Raw genomic sequence first — 21,071 nt, forward strand, 5'->3', positions numbered from 1 at the left:
TGGTAGTCTAAGCCTTCCAGGCAAATTTGTATTTATTTTGATAAACATCCTTTGGTCACAGTTCCATGGTCGTATGATTGATGCGTATTTCTTGGCCTAGAAATGATGCTGTGTACCTTGGAAGTGGTCCAAGAAAAGCCCTTCCTGAGGCAGTGGTGTATTTTTGTTAGTTAGCATCCTGCTGCTTTGTTCCTTGGTGGAATCAGCTGCAAGTGGGGAATGGAAAGCTGTAGACATAGAAACCTCAGTAGTGATGTATGTGCTGCCTGTATCCAATACCTGACATTGGCCAGCATAATTTCTTAGTCCATATTTTCTTTATCCATAAAAAAACTTGGCCTGCAATGAAATACTGGACTATTTTAAGGTATCAGCCGATGAATGATGGAAAATTAATTGCAGCATAGGATGGAAAGAAAATCTGCTCTATGTGGGTTGTCTCCAACCCAGAGCACTGTGGTTCTGGGAATAGCTTCTGTTGGGTACCTTAAAGGGTGTTGTGGAGGCCCAGATCTCTGGTGGGCAGCAGTGCAAAGGGCTGCAGAGAGCACTTGCCAACAGAATAGAATAAATAGTTTTTCTAGTTTTGTGGAAGTAAAAGATGCATACGAACAGCAAAATCATTTGTTTGAATACAGTTACTGTGGTCCAGCAGATAGCAAGCACAGCTGTTTTTCATACCTAAATCTGTTGGTGTAACACACTTTATATTTTGTGAGGGGAATAGTGATTGATTTCTCATTGGCTAAGCAATTGAAATTTAATTTGTGTCAGGGTTAGACATTTGAAGCTGTTCTTTTCAGAACTACAAATGTAGTTTAATCTCTAAAGATTGTAGAGGGTTTTTAGAAATTAGATGAGGATCCATGCAGAATTATTGTACTATGTGTAATTCTGCTCTGGTGAAAGAAGCTGGTTATAAAAAGACTTTCTGAGCCTTTCTCTTTCTGATTCTATATCAGATTTTCTCTGTAGATTTTTCCACCACATACAGAGCAGCGTTCTTTGTAAAAGGGGGAGATAATGTGAGTGAAATACATTCAATATGACTGGCTTTTTTCAGTCTATCACAAAAAGGTTGTCAAAATAAGCTTTGTTGTTGCACTGTAGTTCCGTGCTAATGAAAATTTATTTTGAAAATAAATCTGGTCTCTGAGAGAGCCTTAACATTTCTGTTTAAGAATATTTAAATTCTTAAAATAATGTTTAAAAACATTATTATTATATTATAATATTATTATTCCTGAAGCCCTTATTGATAATATTAGAGAAATGACCAGTTATGTGTCTTTTTTGGAGTTGTTGTTTGTGTTTAGCAGTGATGTCAGTTGTTACAAGGAAAAAGATTTTTCTCAGCACTAAAATTTGTAATGGCTGTCAGTTCATTTCTGCCTGCCCTTACTGGGAAGGCGTGGTTGCTCAGCATTTTTGTTGAGCATGTGGAATCACTTTGGTCAAAGTCATATGTTTGTGGGCTTGTTTTGGAGCAGCACTTGGGCTTAAGAGTTTTCTGCCCAAAACTGGTGTTTGGTAGCTACAAAGAAAATGAGCTACAATAGTAGAGTACATGGCCAACAGCATGCAATACTGAAAACGAAGATTGCCATACCTTTTCTGGGACATAAACTGCTGGAATCTCTTAATGTGTTGTCATCTTTAGGTACTTGTGTGTTAAGTCTCAGCACCCATGGAGGAGTTATATACAATGCAGTAATTATTTACTAAAGCATAAACCTGCCAGTTGAAATTCTCTGCAAGTACAATGTGAAAGCCATTTCTGTGGTCTGCATGTTTGCATGTTAGGTCTCTTCCAGTTAATGGTGGGGGGATGTGTGTGCAGCATCAAGTGTTAATTGTGGGCGCAGTGAGACAGTCAGCAGGAAAAGAAGAGTATTAACCCAGCTTCTCATGTAAACAAAAATCAGAAACACTGAAGTTTCATTGAATATCAAAGCAGTGCTGAGCTATGCAATCAATGTTGCTATTGTGTTTTTCTGCCGTTCACAAAATTTTAGCTTCCTAAAATTACAGAAAACATTACTTTTTATAGCATTGATTTGAAACTTTTGTACTGTAGTCAAATTTTATGGCTTCACTTACATCTGTACTCTTGTTTGAGGTTTTCTTACTGGTGTTTCTCCTTTGTTGATGTACAAGAAAATGTAGATAGGCCTGCTTAGAGCACCTTCATTAATGACTAGAAAGTAGGAGCAGGAAGTGAAATTTATCTGGGCTGACTTTCTGACTGGATCTCGATGATAATGAGCTAAAGGATTATTAAGGTATTTTGCTGTTAGGATCTTTTCCATCAGTGAACATATGACAGAAATTACGGTTCTCACGTGCATGCCCTGGGTTTTATTATTGCAGGTGGTAACTGCATGAAAATAAGATAAGTTGTAGATTTTTAAAATGCAATGTTTATAAAAAACTGCCTTTGAATGGTATAAATACTTAATTGTTCTGGCATGTGTTGTTTAAAATAAAACATTAGCACTCTCCTTCCCTTCAGACTTTGGTTTTGTTTCTAGGTTGCACGTCTTCAAAAAATCCCTGATGGTGACAATGAGACAATGATTCCTGTACTGTCTTCAAAAAAAGCAAGTGAATTGCCAGTTGATGAAGTAGCAAGTATTCTGCAAGTAAGTAAATTTTTCATATCAAAAGAATGTACTGATGCTAGCAAGCAATATGTTTGATATTTCTTAAGGGCAGATCTTGCAATTGAATGTTGATGCATTATCATGCAGTTTCGTGTTAGCTATTACCTGCTTCTAAAAGCAAGATGATTTTTAAATTGTTACTAGAAATGCTTTAATCTCTTAATATTAAAAAAAATTCAGACATTTGCAGGAGGAGTGAGATTGAATTTGAAAATGTTTGGATTTGTCTGCTTTGAACATTGCAATTTGTTAATAAAAATCCTAGAGTCAATCTTGCTATAAAATTCTATCCTGAGTTTTTCTTTTTGTATTGCTTCTATTTCCCTAAGGAATCTTTAATGTTCTTAATTTATTTTGGTAGCCTCCATCTTAAGTGGAGAAACAGGACTGAGAAAGCTACCCACTGACAGATTTATGAACCATTCAATCTGGGTTAATTTTCATGATGGATGGTCTTTTTTCATTTTCTGTATGCTTGGCTGTTTGAGGAGTACACCATGATGAATGTTGGTCACTGACAACTCGAGATTTTGAAGCTATTGCAGTCATTTGGCTGAGTCACTGAACTCCTGCCATAACCCTCGAGAGTCTGAAGGATGCCCACAGTTTGGTTTGTTGTAGAGTTTTTTGCAGGGAAGATCAGCAGTCGCTTACAGATGTGAAGCAACATCTGCTTCCATATTCTTCTGTGAATTTTTGATTGAATTCTTTAAATACTGACAGAGTTTTAAAATAGTACTTAGCTTTTATTGCCATACAAACAGTAGTAGCAAGCTTGTCTTTTTGATGTTGCCCAAATTGATATAATTGAAGGCTTTGTATTTTGGTGTGAGAATTTACCCCAGCTTCTCAGTGTAATTGCTGTTTCAATCTTTGTATATTTTAATAGGCTAATCTTCAGAATGGCTTAAAAAACTGTGAAGTTTGTCATAGACGGGCATTCCATGGATGGAATGAATTTGATATTAGTGAAGATGAACCACTGTGGAAAAAATATATATCCCAGGTGAAGATTTTTGTCCTTTTTGCTTTTTGGTTTTAATACTTTTCAGTAGTTTTGCTGCTCATTTTGTTTTGCTTAGCTTTTGTATACATGAACATACTGTGATAAAAGTGGGAAAAATCTATTTGAGTGGGAAACTACAGCTTGTAAAATTTATATCTAATTTACCTATTGAAAAAGCTTTTACTTAGGTGTGTATCTATAAATATCATGGTGTTTTGATGGTGATTTGTTCTTAAATGTATGTTCATAGCTATCCAAAGAGTGCCATTCATAACTAGCCTGAGGGCTAGAAAAGCAGAATAAACTTCCCTGTAGTCAAACTTGGTCCTGAGTTGTACGAACATCAGAGAACAATGCATTTGACCGTTGGTAAATATTTAAATGGAATGTGAAATATGAAGAACCTGATAGGAAATCTCAAAAAGCAAAACCGCTGCCTTTGATCTGAGGGTGGAGGTGGGACCAGCCTTGATTCTGGTGTTGAGCAGAGCTGGCAAGAGTCAAGTGTGAATTTGTTTCTTAGCAGTGTGATATATCTCAAATACATATATACATATCTGATGTGAAAGTGTCACTACTTTCTCCTGCCTACCCGTCCCACCTCCCAGCTATACAAGATATTTGCACAGAGGATTCTTCTCATGAATTTGTAATGTTAAACATTTTGATCTGTGTTTGCTGTGCCTTGGCTGTGCAGCAGCGCAAGCCTGAAGTTGCACTCTGTGGTTGACTCTGTGCTCCTTGGGAGAGATTAAAAAGACATTCAGTGCTGTGATGATGGTAATGATGGGAACACATCCCAGCCTGCTGTATGCTGGCACTAATGCTTTATTTTCAAGTGTGTAGGGTCAATTACTCAAATACAACAGAACACTTCCAAGGCATATTGCCCAGGACTATTTTAGATGGGATTTATTAAGATTCATACTTGCTTTCAATGTGCTTATCAGATCTGCTTTTGGAATGTTCTTCAACTGAATTGTAGGAATGTTCTTTTTTATACTGTTTCTCAAAAAAATGAGCAGGTTAGCAACCAGCTGTCATAGAAGAAAGATCCGTTATTGTTTTAACCTTAAAAACTGTGGAAATCATATGATATAACAGGAAAACTTTTATTTTGTAAAAGAAGAAATCATGAATTGAAAGTTAAGAAATATATTGCTACCTTAACAGTGATCAGTTGCTGGAACAGTATCAGTCTTTTACCCCAAAGACATTTTGAATGTATTTCAGGCTTCTTTTTGTATGTTTAAATACAGTATAAACAGTTATAGGAGATAATTCTTTTTGCATTTAAAATGTGGATAAAGAAATGTAAGAAACATTTTCTTCCTCTTACATATTGAATACAGTCTATTCAAGGTCTTTGATATTTAAAAGAAAATGCCCCAAGTAAGCATCTGAACTGTAGAGTTAGCTTTTCTTTGCGCTGCTAGGTTATAAATATTTTAATAATGGAATAATATGTTTCAAAAATAGATCTGGTGTGCTCTGAGGGGTAGGTAAAATGGCCTTTCTGTCAAGAGTGTGGCTGAATTACTATTCTGTTTCATTTCAGTTTAAAAATCCCCTTATTATGCTTCTCCTGGCATCTGCAGTCATCAGTGTTGTAATGCATCAGTTTGATGATGCTGTCAGTATTACTGTGGTAAGCAATTAAAATTCTGTCTTGGTTGGGAGTACTTGGGAATGTGTGACTTGGGAATGTGTCATGATGCTGAACACACATGTGTGTTCAGCATCATGAGAGTGCCAGTGTGGGGTGGAATCACTTGGTTGCAGTTACTGAGTTGGATTTGTGTGCCATCGTTAAATCCATTTGGTTCGTGACTGCATTTTGGTTTTTTCCTTTTTCTTTGACTGAGAGCAGCAATACATATGAAAATAAATCCATGAATAGCTTTTGGCTGCTTATTGTATCTTTTCTATTGGTAAAATGGCTGTTTTTAGGCATTTGTTCAGAGAAGTAATTTTTGGTGTGTTCTGTATAATTTTAATCTAAAATTATGCTTTAATTTCAAATTGAAGCCAACAAAAACCTTCTGTGAATTTACTTGAAAGATGTAATCTTTTAAAGCATGAAGTAAAACCTGAACTTTCTAGAAATCACAGAAGAAAGACAGAAGCTGAAATAATAAATTTTTGTAGAAGGTTGCAGTTAAATAGGGTGCTGAACTCGTGAGCCAAATATAGTACTCACAACTGTTTGTCACTGCAATTGGCACAGAGAAGAAAACTGTAATCCCTTTGACCTTTTAGGGGTCATAGGTGGTGACTGAAAATCATGATTTCTGTATGACTAGAGGCACGTCCTGGCTGGGGTTTTTTTTCTGTTTTCTCTTACCTCTGTACTTTCTGTGTTGACTTTACTTTTGTACATAATTCAGGGTCACTGGAGGTTTGCTCCTAACCTCTCTAATTTTTTATAAAGAATAATTGCCTTTGAAAGACAACCTGTGTGACCTCTTAAAGATGAAACTTGCAATTTTGAATTTGAGTATAGCATTAGTTTGGAGTAGTTTGTTTTGTTCCTAAATTGGATGTAGGTAAAGTGTTGTATTATGAAATATATTTAATTATTGTGGCTGAAAGTTGACTTATTTCATGTTTTTTCCCCTTGGTTAGTGCCTTTAATTCTATTTCTTAACCCTCCTGAGCAAGGCAATGAGAAAAAACCAAGGCAGTGAGTGTAAGAGAGCAGTAATTTCTGCATTCTTTGGTACAGCCTGGAAGAAATCTTTTAATAGCCTTGTGAACATTGGTAGAAATATCTTAAAATACAGAGAAAAAGTGTGATTGAGTTAAAGATATAGCTGTGGGTTTTGTCTAACATCTGACTAACATGTACCATTTAGTCTTGTTATTATCAATAATGCCCACTTTATCACCCAGTGTACATTTGTTTTATTTCATTTTCAGATGATAGTGCACTTTTTCTATGACTATGCATTGTGTTCATAGCCTTGGCAACAAAACTCATTTGCTGCTAAAGATCAATGACATATATTACTTTTGGTAGCATTGCTGCCTTGAGCTGCTTCTGCCATCCTTTTAGCCCTGCTAGTATAAATGTAAAACCTCTTGATCTGGACTGGGAAATGATGAAGATTAAAAGAAAAATAAATTCATTAAATACTTTCCATTTGGCTTCTTAATGCAGGCCATTACACACAGACACAAGCTGAGAGACTGATGTGAGGCTAGGAATGCAAAGCTTTTTCAGGTAGTGTGCTCTGTGGAGTGTAATATAGCCTCCAAAAACCATGCAGCTGTGGTGGAAATGGAAAAGATGAAATATATATAGTTATTTCCTCATATTCAGTTGGTGAGGCTAATGTTACTATCACAAGTAAGGTGGTTTTATGTGGATTTATTTAAGAGTTCAAGAGAGTTGTTCACTTGCAAAATGGTAATATCTTGGTTATTTTTAGTAGTTGCTGTGTGTACTTGAAAGGCTTAATTAATGGTTGTTGTGTTACAGTTCTGGAAGAAATCAGTGTAACAACTCAGCTTGAGTAACAAATTCAGTTAATGAAGCAAAACTAAATATGAGAGTGTACTGAAGGAGAAGATGGGACTTGCTCTACAGTGAACTCTGATCTTTGTTGTTTCCTGAAATAGATTTATTTCATTTGCTCACTTTCACCTCACATGCTTAGAAGCCCTGTAATGTTTATGTTAAAGTGTTGCAACCAGAATTGTATGTGATAGAGGGGACTATGAAGGCTGCTCTTGAGGCCTTGGTACTTATCTTGGATTCTTCCTTATGAGCAACATTTTTTAGCTTTTTTGTTTGGGATCTCTGACATCCTGTCTGGGTTGTGCCCGGTGTCCTGTTTCACTTTGTGGGTGCCTTGGGCAGAGTTTCTGAGGCTCATCCTCCTCTTGTTCTTGCTAGGATGTTTTATGGCTCCCGACTGGTTCTTCAGCTTGCTGCCTTTTATCTAGTCTTTGTGTTATCTTGGTATTTGAGTGAAACCACATCTGTGATGCCCTACAGTAGTTAACACACCTTTGTTCTAGTCACAGAAAACACCAGTCAGTTTTTCTGTTTGTGTCATGGGTCTCCTTCAGTCGCTGTCTCTTACTCACTGCTTAGAAACAGGAAGCAGAGGCAGTTTTTCAAGTTTGCTCTCTAGATATTAACCTGATTTTACTAAAAATAAGATTATTGCATTCTTGGACATCACTGAAGCAGGTGCAAATAGATAATGGCTTTGCTTTTATGACAGACCTGAGAGATACAGAGTGATTTTGAGCATGAGAAAATGAGTTTGTTTCCAAATCATCTTGTTAATATGTAGTAACAACTATGACTGAGCAAAATCAAATATGATTGCTTACTTTCATGGTCATTTGGAATGCTTTTATCTCACCCACTTCTGTTCTCTTGCAGGCAATAGTCATTGTTGTTACAGTTGCCTTCGTTCAGGTAAGACAGCTGTTGTCCAAATAAGATCATTGCTTTTATGTGAATTCCTTTATTAAAAAGACTGAAGCAGTTGTCTTGGTGCATTGTGCTGTGAATGGCTGAGTAATGTGCTTTCATCCAAGTCTTTGCCTTTCCTGAAGTGCATGATTTTTCCTGCTTTAACCATGTTGACATTTATGCACCTATATCAGTATTATACTCAGCAATAAGAGTACTTATAAGTCCTTGTGATAAACAGTGTAGAAGTACATAAACATCTAACTTCATAGAAAAGATTTTGAAAATGTAGCTCTTGCTTAAGTTTTGTGCAGAAATGGAAACAAAGATTGTCTTTGTTTCTCAAGTCATAAAAAGTTTTCTTTTTGTAAATGCACAGCTTTAGTCAGGGTGTGCCCAAACCAGAATTGCTTTGTCTGTTTGTACTTTATATCTTTAATTATCTTAATTTTGTAACCTGTTTGTCCAGTTAAGGATGAGCTGTGTTACCTTGGCTGGGGGGGGACGGGGGGGGGGGGGGGGGAGCGGGCTAAGAACATGAACACAGTATTTTTGGTACTCATTTGTTAAAATGTAGCATTCAATAATGTGTCAGATCCCTGAGTTTAGAAGCATTCTAGTAAGTATTACAAAGACCTGAAGATATTGAAAGAAAATATAAAGGACCTCTACTATTTTTTCAGAAGAAATGCATATAGGCAAATCTGTAAAAATTTTCAGTGTTTGGACCATATTTGCTTTTTGACCTATCTGACATAGAACTTTTGAAAGTCATGTCTTATCTGTTTGGAATATTACTTAATACAACTTTATTAATGAAATAAATTTCAGTAGCTGTATTTTATGTTGTGCAAGTTTTCCCTGTTTAAAACTATGATCTTATTTATTTTAAAAAAAATGTCTCTGCAGGAGTACAGATCAGAAAAATCTCTTGAAGAGCTTAGTAAACTAGTGCCTCCAGAATGCCATTGGTATGTAGTTTTGTCCTTCAAGTCCTAAAGTAAATCATAGGAAGTTTAATCTGAAATGAGTAAATGGGAAAGACTTTACTTAGCTTAGTTCCTTTGTGTCGAGTTTTTATGCTGACATAGAACTCACTTTGCTTTGGTTTATTTTAAAGATTGTTTTATGAACCTAAAACACTACACTGTGTGGTTGTGTCTTTGAACCCTTCCAGTGGTGTTACTGGTGTGTAAGCTCTCAGAAACAAGCAGCAAGTTAGAAATATTGTGCTGAAATGTGTAGCATTGCAAGGTGCAATGTGTGAATACTTTTCTCAGCCAGGATGCCAGAGAAGTCACTCTCCCTGCTCTTTGTGCCTACAGTGTGCGAGAAGGTCGGGTGGAACACACGCTTGCAAGAGATTTAGTGCCAGGGGATACAGTCTGCCTGTCAGTGGGAGACAGAGTCCCAGCTGATCTACGGTTATTTGAGGTATATTCCTAACTTGGATTTAATGTTTAGTAACTTTACTTTCTGTGAGACAGAGGGGAAGGGAAGATAGCCACTGTGTACTGAAGTGCAGTAAGTGTTCTTGTTTGGAGTTCACAACTATCTTGATAGAAAATTTGATACAATTACTTTCCAAATGTCACATACATCCTTAACCAATGTATGTTGTTTCTTACTGTAGGAGAGGAGAAAGCATTTTTAAATTTTATATATAATGTATTCTAGAAAATGCTGTCTTTTCCCTGTCAATGTTAAATATGTAGTAAAAACATTGTTTTCTGTCTGAATGCTAAGATATTTTTCATCTGGTTGAAGGTGGTTTTCACTCTTTATTTGCATTACATTTTGAGGTATAGTTCCACTGTTCTCCAATCGTGGAATATCAGAAAAACTTGTGAAACTGCTGGTGAAATCTTTTCTCTCTGACACTTTTTCATCAGTGTGTGTTGTATCTTCTAGTTTACTGAATACTTAATTTGTGGTATTAGCATTGCTGGAAGTGCTTGAGTTGAAGCAATTGCACTATAGCAGTACTTGAATGTTCTCTAAAAATGAAGTGGAATATGTGTGTATATATATATATATATATCTGTCATATTTTGGTGGCCTTAGTTGAATAATGTTATTTTTCTGTCAGATTGGGCATCCTCAGTTTGCTCAATATCTGGGCCATCTATCCTGTTAAATAGTGTCTGGATATAAAAATCTGTATGCCCAGGCTATCCACAGCTGATAGTTAATTAATCAGTGTTCATTTCATGACAAATTCTAAATTAACTAGTTGACAAATTTGTTTGGATTGTGTTGTTTGCCTCTGTGGTGTAGTTGGTACTTGAGTGGGTTTATTTTTTATGACTGCAAACACTCTGCTTCCCTTGGCAATTGTGCAGTCCCTGCATTGTTATGAAACTGCTGTTGCAGCAGCACCTACTTTCCTGCTCGTATCTGATACCATGCTATGACAGCAGCATGCTCAGGCCTCTTGCAAAGCAGAAATGGAATTAGAAGTTTCTCAGCTGTCTGCAGCCCTTCACTACAGGAGAATTTTTATTGTAAACTATTCTTGCCGATCATTCGAAAATAAGAGCATGTAATCTTATTTTCTTCTGGTGTCTACTGGGTTTAAAAAGAAATTATATAGAGATCACATTTTCAGAGAAAGAACTAGATTTGTTCTGCATGTTCTCATTGATGCTGTCCTAGAAATCTGTAGAAATGATAACTAGGCACTATTTGCTTTGGGAAGGCATTTGTACAAATGAAAACTTTTCTTCACTGGTCTGACTTTTTGGAGACAATCTTGATTTTTAAAATGAATTTGCAGATCTTTTCTGGCCTAGGTTTTCTGTATGTTAATGAGTGGTCCATCAAGTTTTCAGATCATCCTCTTTTAAGCCAGCATATTGAATCAAAAACTAACGTACCTATAACAGTGAAGGCTTGAAACACAATTCCTTTTGGTAGTGGTGATAAGTATTTCAGAACTTGTGGCTAAGTTTGAACAGTAGCAAAGTGGCATCTTCATCTTCCATCTTTAACTCAGGTGAGAGCTTTGTAGGAGTGCTTGTTGCTCAGTTGATCCTTAAAATATTGACATGTCCTTATCATATTAATAAATTGGTTATATTTTAATGGTCAAAATTGTGAAACTTACCATTTCACTTCCAAAAACTTACAAAATATTGTCATTTTTTTTTTAACCTGTTTTGTTTTCAAAGGCTGTGGACCTTTCTATTGATGAATCCAGTCTCACAGGTGAGACAGCTCCTTGCTCTAAATCTACAGCTCCTCAGCCAGCAGCAACCAATGGAGACCTTACTTCTAGGAGCAATATTGCTTTCATGGGGACATTGGTCAGATGTGGAAAAGCAAAGGTAAAATCATTATTGAGAGAGAAGAATATGTTCCATGTTTTAACTATTTGAAGGCAGTTCTTAATTTTTAAGTTTACCTCCTGGTGATTAGTGTGATACTTTGCACAGTTTTTCTCACTGCTGCTTTTTGATACACTAGTTTAATAAGAAAACTATGGCCATAAGAGCTCAAATTCATAGGGAGCAGATGATGTGAAACTCCTCTGTCTAGGTTGTGGTGCTTTACTTCTAGAGCTGGACTCACGTGTTTGAAAATGTGTAACAGAAAATATGATTCTGGCTAGTGTTAGGTGTTACCAGTTTGAGGTTTGCTGCTGGTAGTTAATAAGTACTTCAGCAGTGCACAGAAAAGCAATTTGTTTCACTGAGGCAAAAGGCTTTTTAGGAAAAAAATCCCTGCTTGTGGCAAGAACTAATTTTATAAACCAAGTTAAAATGTTTATTGGGCTAAATGGCATTTTTTCCATGATTGGAGTCAAATCTGTCAATAAAAACGACTAACATTAAAACTTCAGATTTGATTTGGTTTTATCTTTATGTTGTTTTTTTGGTTTTTTTAGGGGATAGTTATTGGAACAGGAGAAAACTCTGAATTTGGGGAGGTTTTCAAGATGATGCAAGCAGAAGAGGTAAGAGAAGATATTTAGAAGTAAAGACAGTTTGAAAGTGTGTGTTTCATTCATTAAAACTTTGAATTTATTCTGTAGGAACTTAGTTAAACATACATTGCTGTCAGCATTTCCCTTTCCTCTAGTGAAGCAAATCTTTTAGCTCTTGGACATGAAAATAGTAATTGCATGTGGTGCAACATAATTTCCATTGCTGACCTGAAGATACTAACTGTGAATATAATACTCTGCACCTGTCTAAATATTTACATAGCTTTCTGTTTTGCTACATTGAATTTTGTGTAGATGATTAAAAACATTCCTTCTGAAATGTAACTGGCTTTCCAGGGCTCTAATGCCTGTATTTTGAAAATCAGATTTATTCTTGCTACCAAGAGCTTTTTTGGTCTTGGAGGAAGTGCAGTAGCTTGTAGTTGGCATGATGTGTTGTTTTTTTAATGAAATTTTTTATAAGACCTTTTATATTAGGTTTTTTGGAGATATCACAAAGCCCTAGAAGAATATTTTCTAATAAATATTTGATTTCATTGAAGTATTTTTGAATCTCATTGAATTCTGTGAAAGAACAGTCTGTTTTCCTAAAGTAAATGTATGGAAACATAGGGTATAACTGCATCTTATCCACTGACTGACTTGAATTTTGCATCTGTGAAGTAAAATGTGGTTCATTTGTTAACTGCTGCTTGTTTGCCATTCATCAAGGCTCCAAAGACACCTCTGCAGAAGAGCATGGATCTCTTGGGAAAACAGCTTTCCTTGTATTCCTTTGGTATAATAGGTAAGATAATTTATGTAGAATAATTGCAAAATATTATCTAAAGGAAACTAGTGTGGAGGCCTGAGAAATGGAAGACTAAATCTCTAAATCTTTTGGCTCCTGATTTCGTTGGTCACTTTGAGTTCATGTCACTAGTCATCTGCAAATTGCATAATGTGACATAACTCTAATCATAAGGGTGTTCACTTGCTTCTTCCTGCAAATGTACTTTAATGACATTTTGTCCTCCAAATGCTTCCTTTTAAATTGCAGTGTGTCTTGGATTCTGATTCAAGGTGTGCGTGAGTACCTCACTTAAGGATATGATTGGGCAACTTGACTGGCTAAAGTTCTCTTCATCTTTGCTATACTAATGGAATCATGACAATGAAATAAATAATGTTTTGTAGGTAGTGCAGTAGTAAGCTTTGTTCTGGTTATATGAATTTTTTTCTTGTCCCCATGAGGCTACAGTACTTGCTGGTTTTACATTAATCCCCTTGACTGTTTTCTTTATAGGAGTTATTATGCTAGTTGGCTGGTTGCAAGGAAAGCATATCCTTGATATGTTCACAATTGGTGTGAGGTAAGATTTATGTTGTGAAATAATGCAGATAATTTGTTACAGCAAGTGTTTGAAAGCTAGTGATCTATTTCATAAATATGCTTGCCTACACCGCTCTTAACTTCATGTAATTTAAAATGAAAATAGCAAAGCAAGTTCTTACATATTTTTAATAATGCAGTGTGTTCCTCTTAGTCTCTTAAACTTTACATTCATATGGTGATTTCTGACTGTCTTGTGGAACATCTGCAAACAGGCAGTAGAGTTCTACAATTTGAGTTTTTGTTGCTGAGTAAATAAAGTAGCTGTAATTTTACAAGGCACATGACAAAGTTATTGCAAGCTTTGTCATGTAGTTCAATAACTCAACCTCTGCTATATTATGCAAACTTAATCCCAGTGTGTTTGCTGAGAACAGCACTGAATTTAGATGGTCTAACTCTATACTCCTAGAAAAGTTATTGGGTTGCTGATTACATGGGCATAAGTGCTGTGCTGTAGGGTTTCTTTAAGTGACAGGATCAGATTCTGAAGAATTATGCATTTGTGGAGGGGAGAAAAGAAACTCAGGAACTGCATCTTTGAGCATTTACGCTGTCATCAAGTTTTTTATTTGTTTGTTTTTTAAATGACCTTCAAGGCCATTCCCTCACTTGATTTGCTGCCACATCATGATCTGGCAGTAGCAGTTGTGGATCAGTGGTGGCATTTCCCAGTTCTGTTTAGTGCTGACTACACTTATTCTTCACAATCTGGGCTGCTTTGCACAGCCTTAATTAGTGTTTTGTGTAGGCAAAACAGATGTCCAATTGATTTCTCCCTCTCCCCTACATTTCTTCATACTTTTGCATAAATAATGAGCAGAAATGATTAATTTATTTCATTTGTTGCTGTCTTCAGCGGGTTTCTTATAATGAATGCTATACAACTGGAATCACATGGTGACTCCTTTTCTGTTTTAATCTCAGTGACCAGTCAGCTACAGAAACAATGGTCTGAATTGTAAATTCATCACTACTGTGTGTTCCTGTGTGACATTTGAAAACAGATCTGTGTATTTACTTTCATTACAGTTTGGCTGTAGCTGCAATCCCTGAAGGACTCCCAATTGTGGTAACGGTGACACTGGCCCTCGGTGTGATGAGAATGGTGAAGAAACGGGCTATTGTAAAAAAGCTGCCTATTGTTGAAACTTTAGGTATGACTAGACTGACTTAGAGATAGTGTTTTTGGTGTAAATGTTAGGAAATACTGATGACTAATGAGGAAAACAAAGCAGGTATTCTTATTTTGCTAGCAGCATGCTGGCATCTTTAAAATATTCCTGAATTGAATGTGTGTTACCCTGGAGCAATGCAGGGAGATGTCTCTGTAGGCCTTCTAACTACTCCTTTGGAATAAATAAAAACTCTGCCAGTTAATAGCATGTCATGCTAGCAATACAGTAAACTGATTGTTTGCTATAAGATGTTCTTGTTAAGACTTGTAAATTTTTTTTTAATTAAAACTTTCTTGGTGTAAATTTAGGAATGATATTGACAGTTGAAAGCAAATCCATATTTGAATATTAGAAAAAGCTTTGTAATCGTAATGCACCTTCAGGATGTTATGCTGCTTATATTGGAATGTAAAATCATTTAAAAACTTTAAAACTCAAAGAAGTTCTGTGTGCAGGTTGAGTCAAAACATCTAAAGAGCAGAATATGGAAAAGAAATAGAAATACTAAGTTAAATAAATCTGCTGCTACTGAATTCCTTTTTGCAATTTGAAGATTGAGAATTTTTCTTCCAATGCCTCTAGCAGTTTCATTAGCGTTGCAAAGTTTTTTGATACTTGTACAGCTCCTGCTGTCATGTCTAGAAATGTCAAGATACTGCAACAGTCTCTCAGAATCTCCATTCCAGAGTTAAAAAGGCATATGCAAATCTCACATTTTTGTAATCTCTTCAAGCTTATTAAAATTTGCAGGTTTATTAGAAAGTCACTTGTGACTTACTAGTAGTGACACAAATATAATGGCTGGTGTTAAGCATGTGTTGTACTTTTTAGTAAAGAAGAATGACTTCTGTAAAGCAGGTTCCTAATATTTCTCCTCACCAGGAATCACAATTGAGATTTCGGTAATGTAGCTTGAGTTACAGCAGAATAAAATAAAGGAGAGGTAGTGAGACACATTTTGTATAAATTGTGAATTTGGGATTTAAATTAGTTTGGAGGGGTTTTTTTATTTATTGGACAAACTCCCAAAGAGCCTTGTACAATTATTCATTATAAGTTGAAAATTTGCTGTTTCTCACTTGTTTTTATTCACAGGCAGCTGCAATATTTCTAGAAATTTGCTCAGCTTGCATACTTTTCTCTTTGTTAGTTACTCTGATTGTTCTAAACAAGAATTGTCTTATGAATGTTAATTTGTTATTTCAGGTTGTTGCAATGTCATTTGTTCAGATAAAACTGGAACTCTGACAAAGAATGAAATGACTGTTACCCATATTTTTACTTCTGATGGGCAGCATGCTGAGGTATGTGGTGTGACACCTAGACTTGAATTTGCCTTTTTATTTTGTTGTGTGTATCAGCTGAAACATGCTGGACTATACTACAGGTAAAGCATCAGTTAAGAAAGCATAAATTTATTGCACTAAACTCCTGTCCCTCAGTTCATTTAGTATGCAGTCTTTGAGCTGTGCTATCCAAGCCTTCTCTGGTTACAGAAGCATTTTTTTATAGATGTTAAGTTCTTACAACTTTTGTTGACTACACAGAATAAGAGACAGATGCTAAGATACACAGACAAGCTGAGAGATTGTGTTTTTCTTCTACAGGAAGTTGAGGCTATTTTGCTGTTTCAGGTATGAAGAAAACCCCCTAAAATTTATATGTTCCACGCATTTAAAGTGGAGATATCCAACTTTTTGCCTAAAAGACAGTTTATTGTGTGAACTATTCATACTGAATGTGCATTTTCACACTTGCTTTTTTATAATGGATGGACTTGCAGGATGGACGTGAAACAGTGATTGTTGAGATAGGGAGTTGCTGGAAAGACCAATGATGTAAATCTACAAAAGAGAAGCAAAAGCAGCGAGGTGTGGAACTGAATGTGGGTTCATAGGAATGTTTTAATCAAGTTCTGAAATTCTCAAACTCCTTGACCTGGGTTTTGTTTCCACAATAGAGTTAATAGACAATCTTGTAATTTTATTCTGCAAGCAAAAATACTGACATTTTTTTCACACTGTTTCCTATTATTTGCCTGTACTTTCTTATATATCCTGATACTTGTATTTTTGTTGCTAGAAGTCTTTATGAATACTGCTACTAGCACAGCTGCATCTGGGTCAAATCAGCTCCTTTTTCCTAATGGAAAGAGAACTTAAAATGGCTGTGAAATATATTAGCTGTTAATGCTGTAGATATGAGGGCTTTTTTAGGATCCTAGTAGGATGCCTGCTTTTTATGCACTAAAAATACAATTTTACTGGGTTTAACACCTTCTGAAGTATAACTGAGAGGCTGTTCAACTGTTTCTTTTTTTTTTTAATAACTCTGTGGAAGTAGGACTCTGCTCTGTAATTCCATTCCCCTGCAGGGGGTATGCATTATTAATCAGGGTAGAGAAAAGTAGGAGAAAAAGTTAGAAAGCAGAAGAAAGAAGAAAAAAGAAAGCAGGCCTAATACTATAAGGAAACAACATACGCTACATTTATTTATGCTGAGGAATAAAATTGATACTGTTAAAAAGAAATTTGTCTCTAATATATTTTATTGAATTCAGACTGCTGCTGCATTAGTAGCTGAGTAAGAAGAATTCATGCACACTGAGTAAAAGCAGCATTATGAATGGCCTTTTGCATTTCTTCTGTAGTTTATTATAAAAAGCTGAGAGCAGTTAACCTGGTGAACACTACATTGCATGCTGCCTCTGGCTGCTTGTCTTGCAGGTTACTGGAGTAGGTTATAACAGGTTTGGAGAAGTGATGCTCGATGGTGAAGTTATTCATGGTTATAACAACCCATCCATTAGCAAAATTGTGGAGGTAAGGTCTTGGTAAAGAAAGGTGAGTTTTAACTGATGATGTAGCACGAGAGCTTTGCACGGCATTTACTTTGTGTTCTGTTTTCTCCCCTTTCCTTCCTCATCATTTAGGCTGGCTGTGTGTGCAATGATGCCTTGATTAGAAACAACACATTGATGGGGAAGCCAACAGAAGGGGCTTTAATTGCACTGGCTATGAAGGTGTGTACTTGATGGTGCTTTTTGGATTCATGGCAGGTGGGAAATGTGTAGAAATAATTTGTGGCTTTGTTTTTCTCATTTTCTTCTCTTTTGGATCTCCTAGATTTGTATTGCAACTGCTCATCTCCTATGTTTCTTTCTTGTAAATCTTGGGCATTCTGAAGGATCAGAAAAAAAAATTTACAAGTGAAGTAAAATCTCTATTTTCATCTTTTTGCACTTAGTACTGTCTTTTCACCTGCCACAAACTGATTTACCTGTTGAATATTGATTGTACTGTCTCTTTCCCAGTTTCACATCAGTAGCAGAGGGAAGGTGGTGACTGATGTATTGGTGACTGCAGAATTTATAATGCCTCTCAAGTGCAGGGCTTTTGAATTGTAGACACTGTCCTGAAGTGTTTGGGTTCTTTTCTGTTGGGAAGGGAGCGGGGTTGTTGTTGGTTTTTTGTGTAATGCTGTGACACACCCATTACAGCTACTGAGAAATGTAGCAAGGCTCATGCTGAAGCCTGAAAGAAGTTTCCAAGTGTTTTCAGTGCTAGTTTGCCAAGAAGTCTATGTAAGTTGGAACAGTGTGCTCAAAAGGCAACTTTGGAGATGAAATTGTTCTTTAATTAAGTGATGTTTGCTAACTAAGGTGTTTCAACAAGTCATCAAATTTCATACCTGTTTGAAAAGAAAAGGTCCTGACATTGTGGTGATGCTTCTGTTTTATACAGATGGGTTTAGATGGAGTCCAGGAAGACTACATAAGGAAGGCTGAATATCCCTTCAGCTCAGAGCAAAAATGGATGGCTGTTAAATGCATTCACAGAACACAGCAGGTAAACTTCAATCACTGTTTCCATGAGCACTGGCTCTGTAGAATGGATATCTACCTTGTTTAATACCTTCATTTTTCGCTTCAGAAGTTTTGGAAGGCTGGCAGTAGTGCACAGTCCTAGAAATATGGCTTGATAATAGACACAGCTTTAGTTTCAAGCTCTGAAGTAGAGAAAAGGAATCACAAGAAATAATTTCCATAAAAGACATCCTGGAAGATGATTTTAAGTGTTTTGAAAACAGTGACCTTGAATGTATACTTAACTATTTCTCCTTCCTTCTTTGTTCTCAAATATCCAAAGCAATTCTGCCAATCTTCTGCTGTTCCAGTGCTGCATAGTTACATAATGAATTAAGAGCAAGAATATGCATTGATGTTCAATAGTAAAATTTCATTTGTTTTGAAACAAAGGGTTTCTGGTTTGATGCAGACATCACATCCCCAGCTTTGACAAATTTTATTGATGTCAACACTGGCATGGATTATCAATAAAACCTACTCTTTTAATCTCTTTTTCTGCCTTCTGGTGCTTTCACATACATATGTGCATTCATGTTTCATTTAGATCCATATAAATGTTTTTGTTACAAGTATTGACATAATCACTGTCAGTCTGATAACCGGAGCCTTCTAGACAGTATGTGCAACAACAGACCTTATATTAGATTTATGAAAAAAATCTTGCAGTACTTCAGATCAAAATCAGGCTTGCTGACAGTGTTCCAATATCACTGTAAAATCTGCTTTGGAAAGAAGGCACTTGACTCTTTTTAGCTGTAGGGGTTATATTGTTGATTATCCATGTCTTTGTAAAGAGCACAAATTGCTATAAGATTTTAATTTATGTAAAGACTTACTGTGTCTGTGTTTTGGAATCAGCAGTTTTAAAAGAATGTTGGAAAATTGATAGTAGATTGAAAAAGAACATAAATTATTTGAAGACTAAGAATATGCAGTGGATTTAGAAACATGGAACTCTCTTAAGCCTATCATTAAAGATTGAGGTAACTTGACTGCTGTGCATATGAATAACTTCACAGGAAGAAAATAGGCATATTAAAAAAGAGCTTTTTAGTTCAGCTGGAGAGAAAGATGAGTGATCAGTGATTGGAAATTTAGCTGAGGCAGCAGTTCTTAATGGAAAGGGAGGGAGGAGAAGGAATGAGTTGATTTAGCATTGGAGTTAAGTGTTTGAGGTAGCTGGTGGACTCTCAGTCCCATGATACTGTCATATCAAGGCTAAATGCATATCTGGAAAATATTAGAGTTACTAGGCCTTGTACAAGAATGAGGGGATGTTTAATGACCTGTGCAGCTGGTCTGATGAGGAGCTTAAGGTCTTTCAGGTCTAATGTCCTGTGCAGGTTGAATTTCTGTCCTTTGCATGGCCTCTTGGTCTGTAAACTGTGACTTGCAGTGCCTGTGTTCTGAAATGAGGTACTGATTACTAGCTTGGCTCTTTTGACTTTACCACTCTTGAATTTACACTGTCTAGAGACACTCAAAAGAACAGATTTTTATGTTTAGAAGTGTAAGTTTGATTTGCATTATGTTCTTAAGGTTGTTAACAAAAGTACACGTCATTCTTATGCATCCATGTGTATGTGCTTGTGTATGTGTGGTTATGGATGCACACATGTGCACACAGCAGCTCTTTTTTCTTTTAGGACAAGCCTGAGATTTGCTTTATGAAAGGTGCTTATGAACAAGTCATTAGATACTGCACATCCTATAACTGTAAGGGACAGAGCCTACCCCTGGTGCAGCAGCAGAGAGAGCAATACCAGCAAGAGAAGGTGTCTATGGGTTCTGCAGGGCTTAGAGGTAAGGCTGTTTCAAAAGTCTGTCAAAATATCAATTTCACTTAAATGGCACTGCTTGTTGTTAAAAAAAAACCTAAACCAACAACAACAAACAAGAGCAACCCAAAACACTGGGATCTTCTTTTCTGTTTAGTTGGTTGGGTTTTTTTGTTCAGTGAGTGCCACTGTGTTTAGTTTTTAGGCCTGTATAATACCATGATTAAACTGCAGAGGATGAGAGGGCACTGTTGCTTTCTCTCATCTCTTGCCTATGACCATAACTGAACAGTACATTGCTACTTAATGGCTTCCATACCTTATTGTGGATGCCTGTGGTTTTTTTTTTTTTTTTTAATGTGAATGTGTTTATTTGTCCATTACTTTGGCCTCTCTCACCTTCATGAGTTAGGCTAGCACAACTGATTGCAGGTCAGGAGATGCCATTAGAATTATCTTCTGTGTTAACAAGCTGTATAGAATTTTAGATAAAACAAAATATTTTTCACAGGATGATTGACAGGAGTTGATTATGGGCCAGGATTATACATGACTGGCTTTCTTTGGCCTCTGTGAAGAGATCTCTAGGCTGTTAAGTCCGTGCACAGCTCTTTAAATTTTTAATTTTATTTTTAAAGGGAGCCACAGAGTACCTTTGCTGTACTCAGTGGCTCAGGAAATTCCCAAGATACAAATTATTAGAAGCTGAGAGGATATGCTAGGAGTGGTAATTTTTTTGTTGTTGTTCTATTTGAACAGTCGTTTGTTCTGTCTGTCAAAAAAATCAAGGGTAATGTTTTTGAAAAGAGCAAACTTGCTTTTTCCTTACAA

General features: G+C 36.2%; 1 protein-coding gene across 8 annotated transcripts in view; it reads left to right on the plus strand.

Moving 5' to 3' along the window:
• ATP2C1 (ATPase secretory pathway Ca2+ transporting 1) overlaps positions 1 to 21,071 on the plus strand; it is a 62,551-nt gene that overhangs the window by 29,509 nt on the left and 11,971 nt on the right. For all 8 annotated transcript variants that reach the window (XM_064704765.1, XM_064704772.1, XM_064704771.1 and 5 more), the window contains 16 exons: positions 2,532 to 2,642; positions 3,553 to 3,669; positions 5,228 to 5,317; positions 8,066 to 8,101; positions 9,008 to 9,069; positions 9,424 to 9,532; positions 11,269 to 11,424; positions 11,985 to 12,053; positions 12,756 to 12,831; positions 13,330 to 13,396; positions 14,449 to 14,573; positions 15,801 to 15,898; positions 17,321 to 17,416; positions 17,527 to 17,616; positions 18,338 to 18,442; positions 20,109 to 20,265. In XM_064704765.1, the coding sequence (XP_064560835.1) occupies positions 2,532 to 2,642; positions 3,553 to 3,669; positions 5,228 to 5,317; positions 8,066 to 8,101; positions 9,008 to 9,069; positions 9,424 to 9,532; positions 11,269 to 11,424; positions 11,985 to 12,053; positions 12,756 to 12,831; positions 13,330 to 13,396; positions 14,449 to 14,573; positions 15,801 to 15,898; positions 17,321 to 17,416; positions 17,527 to 17,616; positions 18,338 to 18,442; positions 20,109 to 20,265 (1,564 nt within the window). The remainder of the gene's footprint in view (positions 1 to 2,531; positions 2,643 to 3,552; positions 3,670 to 5,227; positions 5,318 to 8,065; positions 8,102 to 9,007; positions 9,070 to 9,423; positions 9,533 to 11,268; positions 11,425 to 11,984; positions 12,054 to 12,755; positions 12,832 to 13,329; positions 13,397 to 14,448; positions 14,574 to 15,800; positions 15,899 to 17,320; positions 17,417 to 17,526; positions 17,617 to 18,337; positions 18,443 to 20,108; positions 20,266 to 21,071) is intronic.

This window comes from Zonotrichia leucophrys, chromosome 2 (assembly GCF_028769735.1).
Source record: "Zonotrichia leucophrys gambelii isolate GWCS_2022_RI chromosome 2, RI_Zleu_2.0, whole genome shotgun sequence".
NCBI classification, from domain to species: Eukaryota; Metazoa; Chordata; class Aves; order Passeriformes; family Passerellidae; genus Zonotrichia; species Zonotrichia leucophrys.